Source organism: Balearica regulorum, chromosome 7, assembly GCF_011004875.1.
Source record: "Balearica regulorum gibbericeps isolate bBalReg1 chromosome 7, bBalReg1.pri, whole genome shotgun sequence".
NCBI classification, from domain to species: Eukaryota; Metazoa; Chordata; class Aves; order Gruiformes; family Gruidae; genus Balearica; species Balearica regulorum.
The window spans coordinates 9,342,053-9,359,841 of NC_046190.1; the positions used below are offsets into that span (position 1 = coordinate 9,342,053).

Genomic DNA, 17,789 nt, shown 5'->3' on the forward strand with positions numbered 1-17,789 from the left:
TCATGGAGAAGCTCTTCAGACTAGTGAGTCTTTACTGCTTTCCTGCTGATTTCACGGAGCCAAAATCTCCCAAGACAGGCCATGGGGGTTATTCTGCGGGGTTAATCCAATTCTGAAGTGGATTATCAATATCAAATCTCCTTAACCTTAGGCACGCACAGTAAAGCATGACACTTACATATATGCTTTCCTATTGGGGATTCCTGCCTTCGTGAAAGTTACGTGTGGTTTTCAGCAGTAATTATGGTTACTGTCAGTAATGGCTACTGATAGTACACTCATATTTTTATCACTGGTTGTGATCATGATTTGGTTAGATGAATTCAATTTATAGCAGGTGAATAGTGATGATTTTATATGGTAGTTTTTTAAAAAAATACGGAGTTTAAACCACTGTCACTACAGCATATTACTCTACTATATCTCAGTTCAGTGCCAAGTGTGTGTGCTTAGTGTAAAAGTTCAGACAGGTGTTAAGAAAGCATGATCTGCTTTCTAAGGATTAGCAATAACATAAGCAGTTTGGAAGCCAGTTACATCAATAAAGTAAATGTATGTTCAGAGGTAAATGTTTGTACATACCTACAGTCAGAAGATTACCCATCAGTGAGCTTTGTATATTTTTGGGGCCACTGCAAGGTAGGATAATGTAACCATCTCTCCTCATCTGTTTCTGAAGATGATCTGGAGGTTTCAGGTGCTCTTTACATGAGTGTGTGTGTTGTTAGAGGCTTCTTAATGTTTAGAGCAAAGCCAAGTGTCCTTGTTTCCATATTTTTTTTAGCAGTAAATTAGACATTACTCTTAACTGTTTTATCTGTATTTTGCAGACTACTACTGTTACGCAGAATAGCAGCCTACTAAGAAAATCTTGCTTGCTAGAACCTCAGAAAATCAAATTTTATATTAAGAAATCCAGACCTCTTAATCGATTAAAACCTGAGAAATGTTTTATTCCTGAGGAGTCTAATTTGAGAGAATATTAAATAGTTCTATTAAAAAAGCACTAAACCCCCAAATCCTGGCAGATCAGAATGGATACAGTATGTATTTTGCTGAACTAAATGATTGATGTATTTGCTAAATTTTAATTCCATTTACTCTAAAAGAATGATGACAACATGACTGGTTGTGTTCAAGATAGCATGACACAGGCCACACAGCAAAGCCCAGCATAGCGGAAAAGCTGTGGGTAGGACCCAGGCCATCAGGCATTATTTGCTTGAGGATCGGTCTTATCAGTGAGGATAATGTGATTATCCCAAGATGTAGGATTGCAGGACCATAGTACGCCGTGAGAAAGAACCATATTCCTCTCTGGTGGGTCTGTGTACGCTCCTCTAGACTGTTTGAAACTTGATAGGCAACATGGAGGGTCTGAGGTGGTGAGGTTGGTCTGCGGGGCCTTGATAGCTCCCTGACATTCTGCTGGTTCCACACGGGGTGGTGTGGTGAGGAGATGGGATTAAGAAGAGACTGGCAGCCTAAGACAGTTGCACAAGCTGCAGTATGAAGTCATTACAGAGCAAAAACTGTGGGGAGGGTACGGAAAGGCTATAGGATGACTGCCATAAAGGAACTTCCCCTGCAGCTTGCCTGCAGACTTGGGAAGACTAGTAGATTTGCTGAGGGGTGCTGTAAGAACCTGGAGAGACAAAAGAGCAACACGTGCAAGAGCAGCCTTACTAAACACCTTATGTCTGTCTTCAGGAGCCAACACCCAGCTATTCACACCTAGTACGGGGAACAGTTTTGTCAGTACGGGCTGAATTCTGCTCAGCAGTGTGTCTGGGTGAAGCTGAAAATCTCCACCGACATCATCAGCTTTGCCCGAGTCGGCTGCCTGCTTTCTTTTATACTCCAGTCCTTAAGAAGCACTGCTGCTTGAGCTGTTTTCAAAAGATGGAAAATGTGTCAGTTGTCCAAGTGGCTGAGGGAGAGGCATCGGATTGCTGGAGCAGTCTATGTTCAGGAGAAACAGAAGCCGGGAAATAATCGTATAGCTTTTGAGAACGCTAGACCTGGAAACTGTAGGCTTCCCTGTCAGGGCACTGTGACCACTGCTGGGTCACAGGTCTTCTGTAAGAAATCCCGTGTTGACATTTTTGGTTTTCCTCTGAGCAGGCACAGTTAAGTCAGGATAACAATTACAGCAGGTTATGAGAGAGTGGCGTTTCCTTCCTGGAGAAGGGAGCATTTTGCAAAATGCCATAATCAAGACTTTATAGAAGTGATGGCTCTTAATTGACCTAGGTTGTACAGCGGTTAAGCTGTGGAAGCCTGTGGCAGGCTTTCTTGTCAAAACCGTGCCAGGCTTTTTGCTGGAAGCAAGGACATTAAACAGAGGGTGTTTTCCTGGATGTTACTTCACAGAACAACTATTCCCCCTTCCTTTTCTGTTTTCTAGCAAACTGTTTCCTTCACTGGTTGATGAACAAGAGGTATCAGTCAGTTTTGAAGAAATTGTATAAAAACTGTGCACTGAAACTTCTAAGCCGTGACCTCATCTGTAAAGAATGAGAGCAAGATAAAAATATGAAAGCGAGCTTTTAAAATGAGAATAACAAATCTTAAATCATGGCTAAACTGCTTAGTATCTTACACATACTTTTTAAACATTATCAATGTATAATAAAAAGCAAAACAAACTGGTTTAACTCTTTCCCTTTGTGGAGTGATCTCAGTATGGCTCCTCTGCCTGTTGCTGAATACACAGGATATTTTTCACCAGAAGATAACAGCAACAGAAGCATGTTGTTGAGCTATAGTGTACTCATTGCGACTCTTCCACCCACACTATGTTCAAGGAGATTCTCTATTTAATTTGTGCAATGCAAAAGGTTATTTAAAGAAAAAAGTTTATTTTGCTTTCCTTTAAAATATGCACCTCTAAATAACAGTAAGTACCAGGGATTTGTTTCTGGAATCGCTATCTATTCCTCTTTCATCTCCAGTTTAGGATATCTGAGTAGATTCTGAATTGTACAGAAGAGTAAATTTTAGTCTTCAGGCTTAAAACAATGCGATTAAAACCAGAAACCATCCTGTTGTAGAAAGATTTTATTTACAGTACCAGCATCCGCTCTTTGTATCTCGTTACTCAGGAGTAAATTACATTTGACTTCTAAATCTCCAGTATAATTTACTGCAGTCTGTATTTTTAAATTTATTTTTCTGTGCATGCTGTAGTCTTAACGTTGCAGCTTTCCATGGCTGAACGATGTGAGGAAAGGCTTCTCTTCAGCTACGGGTGAGATGAGATAGAGCAGTGCTAATCTCTAGCACATGTGAAAAATGGAGGTAATGAACTCGGAGAACAGAAAGTCCAGATACCAGCAGACAGCTTCTGTGTCAGCAGCTGCTGGAACAAAAAATGAATGGTAATCATTGCAAGGCTCTTGAGGGTGTCTGAGGATCACAGGAAGGGGTTAACGGTATCCGTGCATGTGTATCCATAGCCTGTGCTCCACACATCAGATCAAATATTTATGAATGAAGGTCAGATGTGCCCCTTTCAGGAGGCTGTCCCCTAACTGTTTACAAAATACTGTTTGAAAAAGAACACAGCCAGGGTGAGTTACAACCTGACATCTCTAATGTGTCAGAAATGTGACATGATGGATTATGCCTCAGTGTTGGTGGGGTTCAGCCTGGCTCCCCAGTTGAGCCTCCAATGCTATTAATAGTAACCCACTGAGTCATAGAAGCAAGAATGTCAGACTGCCTGGCTGTGCTTCTCTTACACGTTAGGCTGCTAACAATAGAAAGCCAGCCTAGATTTGTTAGAATAGAATAACTATTTTTTTCCATGCATGTGCCTGAATCTCTGTCTCTGTGTCTCTCTCTTCATTATTTGTTTATTAAAGTATGTCACTAAATAAGAGAGATCTTTTGGGTGAGGCAGACTGGCTTGTTTCATTTCTTTCTGTTGTTCTGGGTGGCATTTATACAAAACATTTTGTATTTATTTACTGCAAATATTTTTAACGCTGCGTTCATGTTCTGATTTTTTTCCAGCAGGTATCAGCCATCTGCTACTCTGTCTGGCTGATGCCTACAGCTTGTTTCTTTACATTAATTTCTCTCTCCCTACGTACAGTAGCATTGAGAAGGAATTCCCTTGTGGAGGTGGGAGCTCCAGTTCAAGTCCAGCTCTCAAAAAATAGGCGTTCCTTCGACTCTGGGCTGAACATAGCTTTTGCTGTAGGGTGCAGTATAAATGTAATTGCACCTCCATCGTGTAACCTAAAGCGCATTTTGCGCTGAGTTGTAGTCAAGTTGAAGCTATAGCTCAATGAATCTGCCCGTAACCTAGTCCAGAATATCTTTATATTTGACCCAGTTCTCTATTACTGAGGTCACCTCTGTCTTTGGCAAGTCAATTCATTTCCCTTTGTCATTTTCTCCACCTCTAAACCACAAATACTAAAATTTCCTGGCCAAGCAAAGGCATGATGGGGTAGGTTTATATTGGTGAAGTCACTGGTAGCTAGCTAAAATGAGGAACGAAGTCAGTTATAAATAAGGAAAAAGTGGCATACAGTAGTCGTGATAGAGGTTCCCCAAAGTCTTGATACTGGCAGTATATATGTATTAAAAATAATACATGTTAAGGGGTTTTTAATGGGTATTCAGGGTTTTGGTTAATCATATTTCCAAGCTTTTCTTCATCACTGTGAATAAAAATATGCTGATAAAAGGAAGGCTTTGCTTCTCACTTGATTCTGACCTGTATCTTTTAAAAGAAAACAGAAATATTCTGAATCTTATTATAAGGGGATGAGACTTGGCAATATTGTAAAGGGTTGGTTGGTTTGTTTTTTAATGTCAGTTTAATGACCAGTCCTTTCTCGGGTAGAGTTTAGTGCCTGGAAAAACAGATGTTGGAAGGTCAGTTTGGTGCCCAGATTCAACACTGGTGCTTTGTCTTGGAGGGTGAAATTCATGTGTAAGTGCTGCTGCGTTAGTATGCTTCTCTGTTCTCGATTCCATGAGTACTTATGGCTATCATCTCAAAAGGAATAACACAAGAGGAATTGTAGTTTACAATTACTTGGTATTTAAGAATACAGTGCTGATCTTGGCTCATAGCAAAAATTTCACCTGTGGTACTCCCTGGCTACGCTTCTAAACCCAGGTGCTCACTGAGCAGTGACAGTTCTCATTTTTATTATTTGTATTGTTATTTCAAGGTGGTGAATAGAGTCGGTATTCCCAGCTTGCACAGATTATATGTTACTCTCTTCTGTAGTATGGTCAGAAGGCATCAAGGGACTATTTATTAGCATGTTTTGTGGTCTAATAATTGGCATTTGTTAACAGCTTTAAAGTAAAACCAGGAGTGGATAAACAGTGCTCGCCAGAGAAAAGCCACTGTGCCGCAGCCTGCCTCAGGACTTGCCCGTGTTCATCTTGTATTTCTCTCTTGATCCTAGCTCCCTTTCAGTAAATCAAATAATCAGAAACTCAGAAATACCACTTTAGCTTTCTGTGTGTGCTTGAACAGCTCTCCTGTTCTCTCTCACATCTTCTCACTTGCAGTCTTTTGCCAGTCATTCGGGAGCAAATTGCCTTGCCAGCTCAGTTCTGCGAGGGCAGAGGAATGCAAGGTTGTGTCAGTGGCTGGAAATGAGGGACGGTGGAATTCAGCATTTGTTCCACAGCAGCAGCTGGAGCTGGTTGTTTCAGCACAAGGGGCAGAGTCCACAAGCAGGGTAAGGAGCTGCCATTAGGAAAAGACCACAGTGGAAAAAGATAAGAAGCACGAGAAGAAAAGCGACAGTGACGAGCAATAGGACTTGATCAGATCTTGTGGGAAATCTGACCGAGGAAGATAATTATCTGGAATAAACTGGTTTGGGTTTTTGTTTTTGTTTTTTATCCCACCTCAGCCAAACACTACTGGAAAAGAGATTGTGATTAAATTAATTCAGCTAATTCTTGCTGCTTCCACTACAAAGAAAATTTGTTTGCCATGGTGAAAGAAAAAGGTAATTATGTTTATTGATAGACTGGAGCTGAAACAACCTAATGTGCCAGCCATAATCACCTGAGGTTTAAACCTTCAAATTTAAAATGAAATGCGCTTTGATTGACAGTTGCTGTTTTCCTTTCTATAAAAGTGATGTGCCAAAACCTGCAGTGGATTGCATTGATTGTCTTTGTACCTGTTTTAATAAGAGTGGAATCTGGAACGCACCTAATTTAGAGCGTTTGCACAGCTGGCTTCCTTCTGTGTGTCCATGTATTTTTTATTTTTTTTCATGTGATTTAATCCAAGTTTGCTGTTGACTGTTTTTTACCTGTATTTGCTACAGTTCAAAAAACTTGGACCACCGAAGCACTGTTAGCTTAAAATTTTAAAGATAAATATTGATATATTCAGGAAGTCTGGACTTGATAGAGTCATATTTTACCTTTTAATGAAAAAATGGATTATATGAGATTTTGCATGATGTATGAATTTTGCAGCAGTAAATTAGATAGCAGTTTCAATTATGTCTAAATAACATTTTAAGCCTCCTGCTGAAGCATTTACTAGTCAAAGAATTTAGAAATGGTTGTGGGATCTTTCCTTGCAGTAGGAGTGGTCTGAATCATTTATGGCATTATAAAGGTGTGAAATATGTTCTGAATTGTATTTGAGTAGTGGATTGGATGTGGGTTTGGAGCATTGTGTTATTACAGGTAGATTCAGACTTAGTCTCTCTTTAGTGAAGAGGAGGATCTGTGTTCTTCACTTTTCTGAGGGCTCTGTAAAAGATAATGTGGAATAAATTCAAACTAGGGAAGAAACAGAACTAAGAAGTAGTGATGTTGAGCAAGAGTGAGCAGTTTATCAACTCTGAATGACCGCATTAAGTTGTTGTTTTTAGTGCTGTAAATGAAATAAATTGAGTGAATTTAGCTTCATAGATGTTTAGATTGTAGAGAGCAGGACAAATGCCTTGATAGCCTGCCATAGTGCATCAGATGTATCAAAAGTTATAGTCGTAACCATTATACAGTCTACTGATAATTTTTGCTGATAAAAAGCACTGGGCCAGCATAAAGAATATTGTCTACTTAGCAGATTTGAGATCCCCTACTTCAGGTTTACAGGATCATTTTAATAATGTCATACTGGTGAAGTATTGACCTGCGACCAGTATCAGTAAGCCATACCAGAGATGATTTAAGTAGCAATTTTACCCCAAATCCTTGAAACTGCAAATTTTCAAAACATTTGAGCCAACCATGCCACTCATCTTTTCAGAAAAGTAAGTGTATTATCATGCAGCTTATCATAATTGTTGCTTGTTTTCTAAGATACATTTTATAATTGGGCTGCTGATTCTCTTGAAGTGTACATAAAATATGTGTAGACTTTTTAGCTGTGATTCAGTTTTGATCCTTTGATACGTTTCTGCTCTCCACCCAGCTGATGCTTAGTTGATTGGGCTCCCTGTGTTACATGGGGCTGTATCTTAGGAGTACTCTGTAAATACAGTTTGAGCATCTTACACCATGAAAGGTGTCATATACCTGTAAGAAAATTAAAAGCAGCCCATCATTTTTATAAAAAATGCAAGGGAGAAAACTTCCTAGAATAGTGGCAAAAGTTGACAATAAATGGTTGAAAATGTGCAAAAGACTTGTGTTTAAATTGCTTCCTTTTCTCCTCCCCACCAAGTTTAATGCATTATTTACAATGACTATTAATATTGATGTTGGATATAAAAATTTTTTTCTGTTCACACAGATAATGGAGTAAAATAACTAAATGTCATCTTTAATTTTGTTGTGCAGTTACTGATATTTCATGTCTCATGGCTGCAGAGTGAGTAAGGATAGTACCTCTTTAGTATTTTGCCTTTCTACCTTTTTACTTTCAAATAATTTCTCCAGCAAAGTTTTTTTTATTATTATTATTTCTTGTGTTTGTTCCTTGGGGGTTTTTTTTTCCTTTCTTTTTTTCCCCTGCTTTAGTCAGAAGATCAGGAGTTAATGCTACATTGAAGCTGCTACAAATATCACTCTCTGGAGCGGTACACTTGCAGAATGCAGGCCAGGACTATACAGCTGGTACCCTCCCTTCCAGCCACTGCCTGACTTACTGTTTGAACAAGCTGAAAATGCATTCAGTCTATTGTCAGTTCATGAACATGTTAACTAGGCACTGGAGGGGCTGGTTTCAACTAGAAAAATGCAATTCCAATTCACTGAAGTGCAAAACGGTTAGTAACAGTTTTTAGCAAATTAGCATGCTTCATTATGCTCATATTGTAGAATGATTTCAGTGTCTGCTTGGTCAGTTCATACACAAAAAAAATCCTGAGGCCAGGGTGTTTTCTGCTGACACCAAATGGCGCTTCCTAAATTATGTCTGACTGATACCACATTTTCATGTCTCTGACTGTGTACTTACCTATTTCCAATTATGAGCCATTATTATCTAGATACTCAACTAAATTATTGACACTGTGTTGCATCCAAGCGTAATTTTTTATATCATTTAACAGAATAAAGTTTACGTATGCTTATGCATGTCTTGTTGTTCTCTTCTACAATTTAAAACCCATATTGAATTATCTGCATTCTTAGTGCTTCTATGTTGAAGTAGATGTGTAATTGCAAGGCTGCTAGACACGTTGCTGGATGATACGTGTTGTAGCTTCATTTTTACCTCCATTAGTTCACATAAGCTGAGGATTTAGCCTTGATTCTTGATTTCTTGACCAGTTGATAAGACCATCCTAGCATTCACCTGCTAGTCTGTGAAAGCATATTGGGAATCGGCTTTGTACCTGATGAGATCTTGGAGTGGATCATATGTGGGCATCTATTAAAGTGGATTAGTGTCTATTCATGCCAAACTTCTCCATGCTTGGAAGGATAAGAGGAGAAAAAAGGAAGGGTTGAAGGTGTTTTGGATTAAGGAAGTGGGTACAGAGGCTTTATGATTTCTGTTCTTCACATCCTGATTCTGTTGAAGGGTAGGTGCTGGCACCCGCTGGGTACCAACTTGCAGTAAGCTACATCGTGCTTCCATGTTCTCACAACTGTCTCTGTCAGTATTCAATTGGTGCTGGCTTTCCCTGTTAGCGACACAAAAAAATGCAGTTCACCAAAATGTCAACAACATTTTCTGTGTAATTTGTCTTACGGTCTAGTTCAGTCTTCCAGAGAGATTTAGTTCTCTGTTGTTTTTTTCTTCATACTTTTCATAAAGCATGATGCTGATACCCCTTAAGGTTATGACTTTTTTTATGCTTGCAGTAGCTCCAGTCTTCTTGTCTTTTCCATTCACATGCCCCAAGAACCATGAGTCTCCAAAGCAGCTTTTGGTCTAACTTTTTCTTTTGACGTAAATGGAACAGCTTTAGATGGAATGGTCCTTGACAAGGGTGCAAAATGTTACCTGTGTTAATTTAAAAATGTTCTCTATCTGGAACATTATCTCTCCAGTGCTCTGTGTACTTGCAGTCTTAACATTTATTCCCAGTGTGAGTCAAGAAAATGTTGAGTAATGGGATTTGGGTCATGGTTGTTAATGAAACATAGTCTTGATCTGAACTCATGACTTTGGAACTTTTAACCCCAGGTGACCTGGGAAAGTCTCCAAGTTTGTTGCTTTTGGAACACATGACAAGATTATACAATCACACATTGGCAGAGGGAGGACTGGGCAGTTTTATTTTCTTTTTTGCTTCAGTTTACTTTGTTTTAAATTTAGTTTTGCTTGACAGTTTGCTTTTCGAGCTGGGCATTTGGGTTTTTTTTTCGATTAAGTCAATGTGCTACCTTGTACAAGCCACAGAAAAGGCATTTTATAAGTATGCATAGTAGTAGATGTTGAATAAAAAAATACTCTTGTAGTTAAAGTACTAAACTATAGAACAGTTCTGTGTTAGAGACTCTTAAGGTGACCTTGGGGAAGTAATTTGATCTTTTCTTGTGCTAATCTGTAAAATGAGGATAAGAACATTCCTCTTGTCTGCCTTGATTATTTGAATTAGAGGTCTTTGGAGCAGAGAGTTTCTTTTACTTTGTTTCTCTGCTTGGGATTTAACTAATTCCACAAAAAAAATAATCCAGTGGTATGTGAATATTTTATAAACATTTTATTACTTTTTAAAGACAAAACAACTGTGAAGGAATTATGTTTTATTGGCAAATTTATGGTGTTGCTTGTTCTGTACTTTCTCTTTCTAAATTTATTTTAATATTAGGTTTCAAATTGCAGTTCTGGTGTGCAGCATTGGTGCTGAGAGAAACAAAAATAACCAAGGAGATGGCAGCTCACGTACTGCATGTTTGTTGGAGATTTTGGTTTTTTTTAAATACAACTTAGTTCACAGGAGGGTATGAATATTCACGTCGAAAGGGTCAGGCAAGCACAGCGTGCAGTCCTGCCGTGCCTGATGGCTTCCCCTGTTTCCCAGTAGTGAAATTCCTTACATTCCTTGCATCCCAGCTGCATGTAGGAGCCAGCTCTCTCAAGATACGATGGCAGCTATTTTATATTGAGAAACGAGAGAACTTTTGCTGTTGATCTCACTGGAGGGGGAAGGCTTAGTGGTTTTAGTCATTAAATTTGAGACCACAGAGTTCATGGGTTCAGATAGCGGTAGCAGCAGTTAAGCTGTTCCTCCATCTGAAACAGTGAGCGTTGTGGGCCAGAAAAACCCCAGTTTTGGGTAGGGGACATTCAATCAATTTAATTTATTGGCAATTAATAAATTTTAATTACTGATTCTGGTATTGAAAATAAAAGCAAACAAGAGAAACACCCCTCAGCTTCTCTCTGGACACTTTCCTTCCCCTTTCTGGTCTCCAGTCCCCATGCCACACATTGTACTCAGTACCTCTGGTGAGATGAGGGTGGCGCAGGAGACTGGGATCAGTGCGTTGTTGTTCCTTTCATTTTGTTGCTCCTTTTTTCTTACTCAGTTACTTTACCATGGGTTCCTCTGCTGGCCACAGTCCATTTAGAGTTGTACCTCCTCCAGAGTCTCTTCTCTGTCCCTGCTTGGTGCAGCTTGTTTGCCTCGGCATTTCTCCTGCCCTGCTGGCCCTCCTGCCCTAGCATCGTTTTTGTTTCTCTCTTAGCCATGCTTCGGTGTCTCTCCTGCCCGGGCATTGACTCCTGGGTCTTCTCCATTTTTCAGCATCCCTGCTGTTCTGGCATCTCTCTTGTCTCCTGCTGAGTGCCTGTCCTTTCAATGTTTACTGCCCTTTTTTATGTGTATGTTTTTGCAGAGGTGCTATGTGTTCCTCTGGTTCTGTTTGTATGTGCAATGAGTCTGTTTGGTCTGTTGCTGAGCTTGTTGGAACCAACTGTGACCAGCACAGTGCAGTCCATGACCACCTCCTACACAAGCCACCACTCCAGCACCATCGCTACCAAAGCCCTGCTTGTTGTGTTGACTACAAGTGAGCAGACTGCAAATTATGTGGTTGATTTTCTTGGATGAGAATTCAAAAGGCAAGGCTTTTAAAGATAGAATCTTGGCATAGTGTGAAATTTTGCATATTTAAAATACATTAAGATAGGGCAAAGAAATATTTTTCCAGAGGGGGGATAGGAACCTTGGTAGGAAAGAACTTGCAAGTTAGGATGATAATTTGGCTTGCCACTGTAGGAGAGTCAGTTCTTTTTGTGGAAAAATTAATGCATACCAGGGGAAAAGACCAAGTTCCACTAATCAATATGCGCTGTGCCCTTTGCGTGGGAGAAGCCAGAGAACAGGATTTCGTTGTTTCTGGGGGCGATCCATAACTAATTTGAAAAGGATTATTTATAACAAAGTTGGTTTTCCACCTAGAGAACAGTCAGTATCCCCAAAAGGATGATTAATCCTTGCCTTCGTTGAGCCTGGATAGCTTTCAGGCTCACTAGGGATCTGGCTGAGGAGAACACTTAGGCATTGTCTTAAGCCTATTCTGTTCAGCAGAGTATCTTGTTGAGTCTAATTGAATCACTGGGATTTAAAGCTAAGTAAGTGCTTCAGTGTTGTCTCAAAGTCGGACTCCATTTTTGGAGGCTTTGTGATGCTTTTTCAGCAAAGTCCTGTATTTTATTAATGACAATTATTTTGTGTTGTATGTTAGCTGCATTGTTGTGTAAGAGACGAAAGAAATAATACTGGTTTTTATACGGGCTTATCATAAAGCGCTGCAAACCCAGAAATTATAGTTGCCTTGTGTAGCTCTATCGTGTATGTTATCTGTTATTATATTCCATATAGACAGGAAGACAGAAGCTGCAAAGCTGAGGAGTCTGCTCAAAGCTGCAAAGTAAGGAGCAAGTGCTAAAATAAGGGTCAAACAAGTAATGCCAGCTGTTCAGAAGTGAAATGTTGTTACATTTATGCTATATGAGAGCCTAATAGGCAAAGTTCTATCAACAGTGTCAACGAGATAGCTCCCTAATTCCCAGTGCTGTTAGCACCAGTTCGTATCACAGATGTTAGTATAATGTACATGGCAGTATTGTGGAACTTTGTATTAGTTCAGGATCTGCTACAGAAGCAGGATTATAAAATGGTAGCAAATTAAAGAAGTGATCCAAATATAAATGCAGCAGAACGGTGCGGGTGATCTGCTGGGTCAAGTACAAGTCAATAAGAGGCTTGTTTGTTCAAAGAAGCAGTTGCATTTGTATTTTTTTTCTCCAAAGGCACCTCAAGACAGGGTTTGGTGGATTTGAGAGCACCTACTTGCTATCCAGCACTTGAAGTGCTAGCCAGAGGAACAGGCGACATTCAGGAGTACTGTATCGGTCAGTGCTTTCTCTGTGATAGCCCATTTACCCCATAGTGTTAGAAGTCAGACTTTCAGAGCACACTGCTACTTATTGAAATAACATACCTCAAGGAATTGTCTTCTACGCTGCAAATGTTTAGAAGGTCTAGATGCCAGCATGGGCAGCTAACCGTAGGGCAGGGCCTCTGAAATGTCTGGTTTATCAGCTCTGTATGTGGCAAACTACACTGGGAGTCAGGAGCCACGTGATGAGTTGTGTTGCTCATTAATGTGGCTGTCTAGTTTTAGTTTGAGGCTGTGTAGGTCAGTCCTTAGAAATGCCACAAGTGAGGGCCGTACTGAGTGATGGGCATGGCATTTACGAGATCCTTGACTGAAGGAGAGACTAAGTGTGGGGGACAGAGCTTCCATGGTTGAGGACAGGTGTCTGCAAAGGTCTTGTACAAAACCCCTGGTGAGATTGCTGGTGGTAACTGAGGGGTGATTTTACTACAGATTCTGTTTTGAAAGATATTTGACAGGCCTGTTTCTATGCAGGCTTTCCCTTATTTTTCATACATGCATCAAACTGCAGCAATGATACGTCATTACGAAGATAGCAGAAGGTACCTGGGAGACCACTGTCTTAAGTAGGTCAGTGGTCCTCCTCAGATAATCTCAGGATAAGCAGCAGCAGAATTGGTTTTTAAAATTAGCATTTTTATATTGACTTACCTCAAAAGGGAATTTAATTCTTTTTGCTGTATGGAATACTTTTGGCAGCTTCAAACAAGGAAGCATAGGGGAACTCTAACTGGAGTGTGTTGCTGCTGACTGAAATCCCCACGTGGGTTGCTGTTAAGGTAGCAAAGAAGCCTGTTTGACAATTGAGTGCTATTACGGGTAACTACCACGCATCAGTAAGCCAGAATTTCCATGTTGTCTGGAAAAAACAATTGCTTTTTCTGCTAACTTCAGCAACTTTGCTTTCACGGAGCCTTAAGGATCCTTGAGGATTTGCAGTGAATAATTTGACACTTCTGTTTATTCATTGTTTTGAGTAAGATTTTGATACAGACATGAAGTGATGTGTATGAGATGGTTGCTCAGAGTACTCTTGGGAAATTGAATTTCTAATTAACCCTGTCCTATGTTAGGAAAAAACCCAACCCAAAATAGTCTTCTGAAATAATGATTGGATCTTCTTGTGTGTGGGGGGGATGTTGAACTCAAACAAAATTATTTTACCACTTACAAGGCTGATAAACAGTTGCTACATGTTACAGGTTTGCAGATGTTAGGGGTGAGAAACACATGCTTAGCATGATCCTCCAACCCTTCAATGAGGAGTTTTGAAGGGTAAATTGATTGTCTTGAAATACTGTCCCTTAGTCAGTCAGTTGTGTAAGTAAACGCAGAGAACTTTTGTGGGTGTGATGCAGATCAATAAAGGTGTTCTCAGAACATTAGATAAGACAGTCTTTTTGCCACCCAATTTGTATCATGATCTGTTTTGTGAAAAATTACTCTGTACTAATGTAGAAATATGGCAGACTAAATTAACTTTATGCTTCTTCCCTTTGGTTTGCTAACCACTAATCAGTACTCCATCTGTTAACAATCAAGTTGAGTAATGCAGTTTCTGATTCAAAGACTGGCTTAGCTTAGTCAACATTTGTTTCAACATCATCTGTTTCACAGCACATCTTAGCTTGCTGCATACTTCATTGCAAGATTAGTGCCTTTTTGTTACTGAAAATAGTTTTAAAACTGCCTGTTACTTTTCCTGTTTGAGCTTAAAACAACTGATCATGCTCAGGTAACAAGCAGTTCATGACTCTTCTTTGAAAGGCTTATAATTTTTCTGAAACAGTAATTGTCATATAAAATATGTCATGTAACAAATATGAATGGAATAATTTTGTCAAGTCATTTTGACATATAGAACGTGCTCTTGTTCACCTCTCAAGTGACCAAAGGCAAACGCCTGGACAGGCATGGTGAAAGCTGTTGTTGCTCAGCAAATGAAGGATAGTACTGCTGCTGTTTAAGGCAACAACAAATTCTTCTAAATAGGCTCTGATGCTCTTGTATTGAGAGCAGCATCAATAATACTGCTACAGTTGAGCTGGATTGTAGAGCTGAGTTAGCAGTAAGGCGTGTTTGTACCTGACAAACTGAGAAAGTGCTTCAAATTTGAAGCAAGAGTAGAATATCGCAAGGTGCCTAGGTACCCAGGTGTAAGTGCCCGCTGAAAACCAGTAAGATTTATGCTTTGCCACTGAGAAACTGTGCAAATTGTACACTAACACTATAGAGTATCAGAATCTGTGGTGTAATCCTCAGTGAGTCCAGTTAAGGTTATTACCCTTAAGTAAATGCAACCAGATTACTTAATCTCTCAATCCCTGTCATCAAAAGCATAATAAACTGGATCTATCAAGGACATTTATTTTAATCACAGAACCAGCACAGGTTTATTCCAGCACACAGATGTTTTGTGTACAGTGTAGAAGGTGATCACTTTTCAGATAGGATCAAGCAGGTGCTGGTGTTAAACATTTCCCTTAATACTGAACCATTCATATGCTTAAATCTTTACAGGGCTGAGGCCTTAGGCTCTGATCTTGCAGGCTGTCTGTGGGGAATTAATTGCGATATCAAAGCTCTGGATAGAAGAAGAGAGATGGGAGAAGGATAGAAAACAGCAGACAAAATACAGGGAAAATAAGCATGTTTGCACTTGTGTTCTAAACCGTGAAACAAATATGATTATTTTTTTTCCCCTGCTGTATCTTAAATCTCATTATTTCCTAGCCTGTTAACACATATGTATGTATGTGGCACAAAGCTTTTTATTTTTGTTTGTAAAATAACATAGCAATCTTCTCACTTTGATCTCAAGTTGCACTTGTTAATAGTTTGGGTTGTTACCTGACACTTGCCCTTTTTATTTCGTTCTGTTAGCTGTATCAGCTCTATCCATGTGTTATGCATGCTAACAAATATTTAGGAAAGTATTTAAATGCTGGCTTTCTTATTTAAAATAGTATATGTTTCATCTTTTCTTTCTAAAATTTGATTTCTAGTATTGAAATCTTTGCATCCTATTTTCATGCAAATTAAATTTGATATCTTTACTTAAAGCATTTTCTCAACTGTTTTCTATGAACTACCCTAACTATTATCCTAGTTTAACTAGTTAAACTTGTTAATATCTTTATAGCTTATTTTTCCTTTTAAAGAATCTATTTCTCAAGATAGCAGTCCAAGCCATGCCTAGGCTGGACTTGTGCCTTGTCCTCTGCTTGTGTTTTGTGAAAATCTTTCAGTTGCTACAGTATCTGCCAAATGGTTTGGGAATGTGTGGAGAGAATTGATAACGAATCTGTTCATTACTATGTTGTAGTCAGCCCTAGGCCATGAGATGCTATGTAGAGGATAGATACCTCTGGTGTACTTTGTTTATTCCAGCTGAAGAAGTGAGCCTGAGAAGCATACGTTATGGTGATAATTAAGTAGTATACGTAAGAAAAGTGTCAGTTTTTCTTAGGTCTTGTCTTTGTTAAACAAGTAGAGAATAAGACCTTGGGGATTAGTAGTACTTCTTTCTGGATCTACACCAGAAAGGACGTGGGCTATGCTGTCCATCTTTACATGGCTGTCTCACATAATCCAGTCTTCTTTCAGAGCCTACTTGCTAAGCTTTAACTTTCATCCCACCAACAGCCCCTAAAAAGGAGCGTGGGTCGACATGGGGGAGAGCCGCAGGTGCCTTGCTCGGTCAGTATGAATGCGTTGGCCGGCCAGCGTGCGCTCCCATCTATGTGTGTACCATGGATCACCATGGTTAGGGCACAAAGAGATACTGTCCTGCAGTGTTCTGATTGCTACTGTCGGTCCCGTTTGCATCTGCTGTTTTCAGCAGCAGGCTAATTGTAAGGGGAAAAATAACAATACTTTTATGGAAAATATCAGAACCCATGTAAAAATTGTGGCAAATAACTACAAGGTGGGGGTTTTTTCCTGTCTTTTTAAAAATAGCTACTCTGGGGATATGTAGACAGTGAAAATAGTTCTAAGACAAATTGGCACACTGTGGGAGTAATACAGATAAATTTACAGGAAGAGAGAGTTTTAAAATGATTCTTCAGATATGATTTGAATGGCAATAGTATGAGCAAGATAACAGTCTAGGGTTTTGCCTTAGGCTTTTCCATACATGTATAGGCCTGCAGCTCACTAGTATCTCTTCATGGGAGTGCCTTCTCCCAGGATATCCTGGAATTCCCGAAGATCCCATCTGATACCTGTGTCTAGTGAGCGCCGTAACTTCTTTATCTGTCCCTGGCAGCTGGGAGGTTTGATTTCAGTCTCAGTCACTGTTTGGTCACTTTAGCTGATAGGATTCTTACAGATTTACGATTCAAGAACTGAGTCTGCAGATAAGCAAAAGGACACTGCATTTTTCATCCACTCTTTTTAATAGGTATTTCAGTAACTGCTCAAGACTCCACTGTACTGGGCTTTTACAAAAGAGGAGTGCCTCAGAGAGTGTACGGGCTACAGACAGACAGGCTTTACTAACCAGAGGTTACAGACGGTCACCTCTGCAAGAAGCACAAAGGACGGGAGAAAATTACTTCTGCTCTCTTTACAAAGAGAGCGTGGAGAAGAAGTGATAAGCCAGATCTGGTTCTTGAACTTAGTTCTCTGGTGTCTCTCTAGCGCCTTTCATCCCAGAACAGCTTTTTTCATAGCTTGTTGTCCTGTGCACAGTCCCTCTGTCCTGTCCCATGCAAGCGGCTGCCCAGCTGGGGTTACAGGACAGCCACTTGACAGCATCAGAGACCGAGGGAATTTCGATTTTAAAACCTTCAAGTTTTGAACTTCAAATCCTGTAAATTAATTTAAGAAATGGTCTCCAAAGCCGTATCAGGTATTACAGAGAGAGAAGGCAGAGTGCGCTGCTGCCTGTGGGAAGATTTGGTTGCATTTAGTGCCTTGGCAATCTATAGCACAGTCATCTTACCTTCATTCCTGGAAGCAGAGAGGAGTGAGGA

The 17,789-nt window shown here is 39.8% G+C and overlaps 1 protein-coding gene across 7 annotated transcripts in view; it reads left to right on the forward strand.

Annotated features, from left to right (window-relative positions):
- The window catches only part of ABLIM1 (actin binding LIM protein 1), a 217,852-nt gene that overhangs the window by 84,448 nt on the left and 115,615 nt on the right, over positions 1–17,789 (forward strand). For 2 of the 7 annotated variants that reach the window (XM_075757833.1, XM_075757836.1), the window contains exon 1: positions 5,594–5,990. The exons of 4 other annotated variants lie outside the window; for them this stretch is intronic. In XM_075757833.1, coding sequence (XP_075613948.1) covers positions 5,975–5,990 — 16 coding nt within the window. In that variant the 5' untranslated portion in view covers positions 5,594–5,974. Of the gene's footprint in view, positions 1–5,593; positions 5,991–17,789 lie in introns of those variants that run through there. One more of the 7 variants, XM_075757835.1, reaches the window with a different exon arrangement.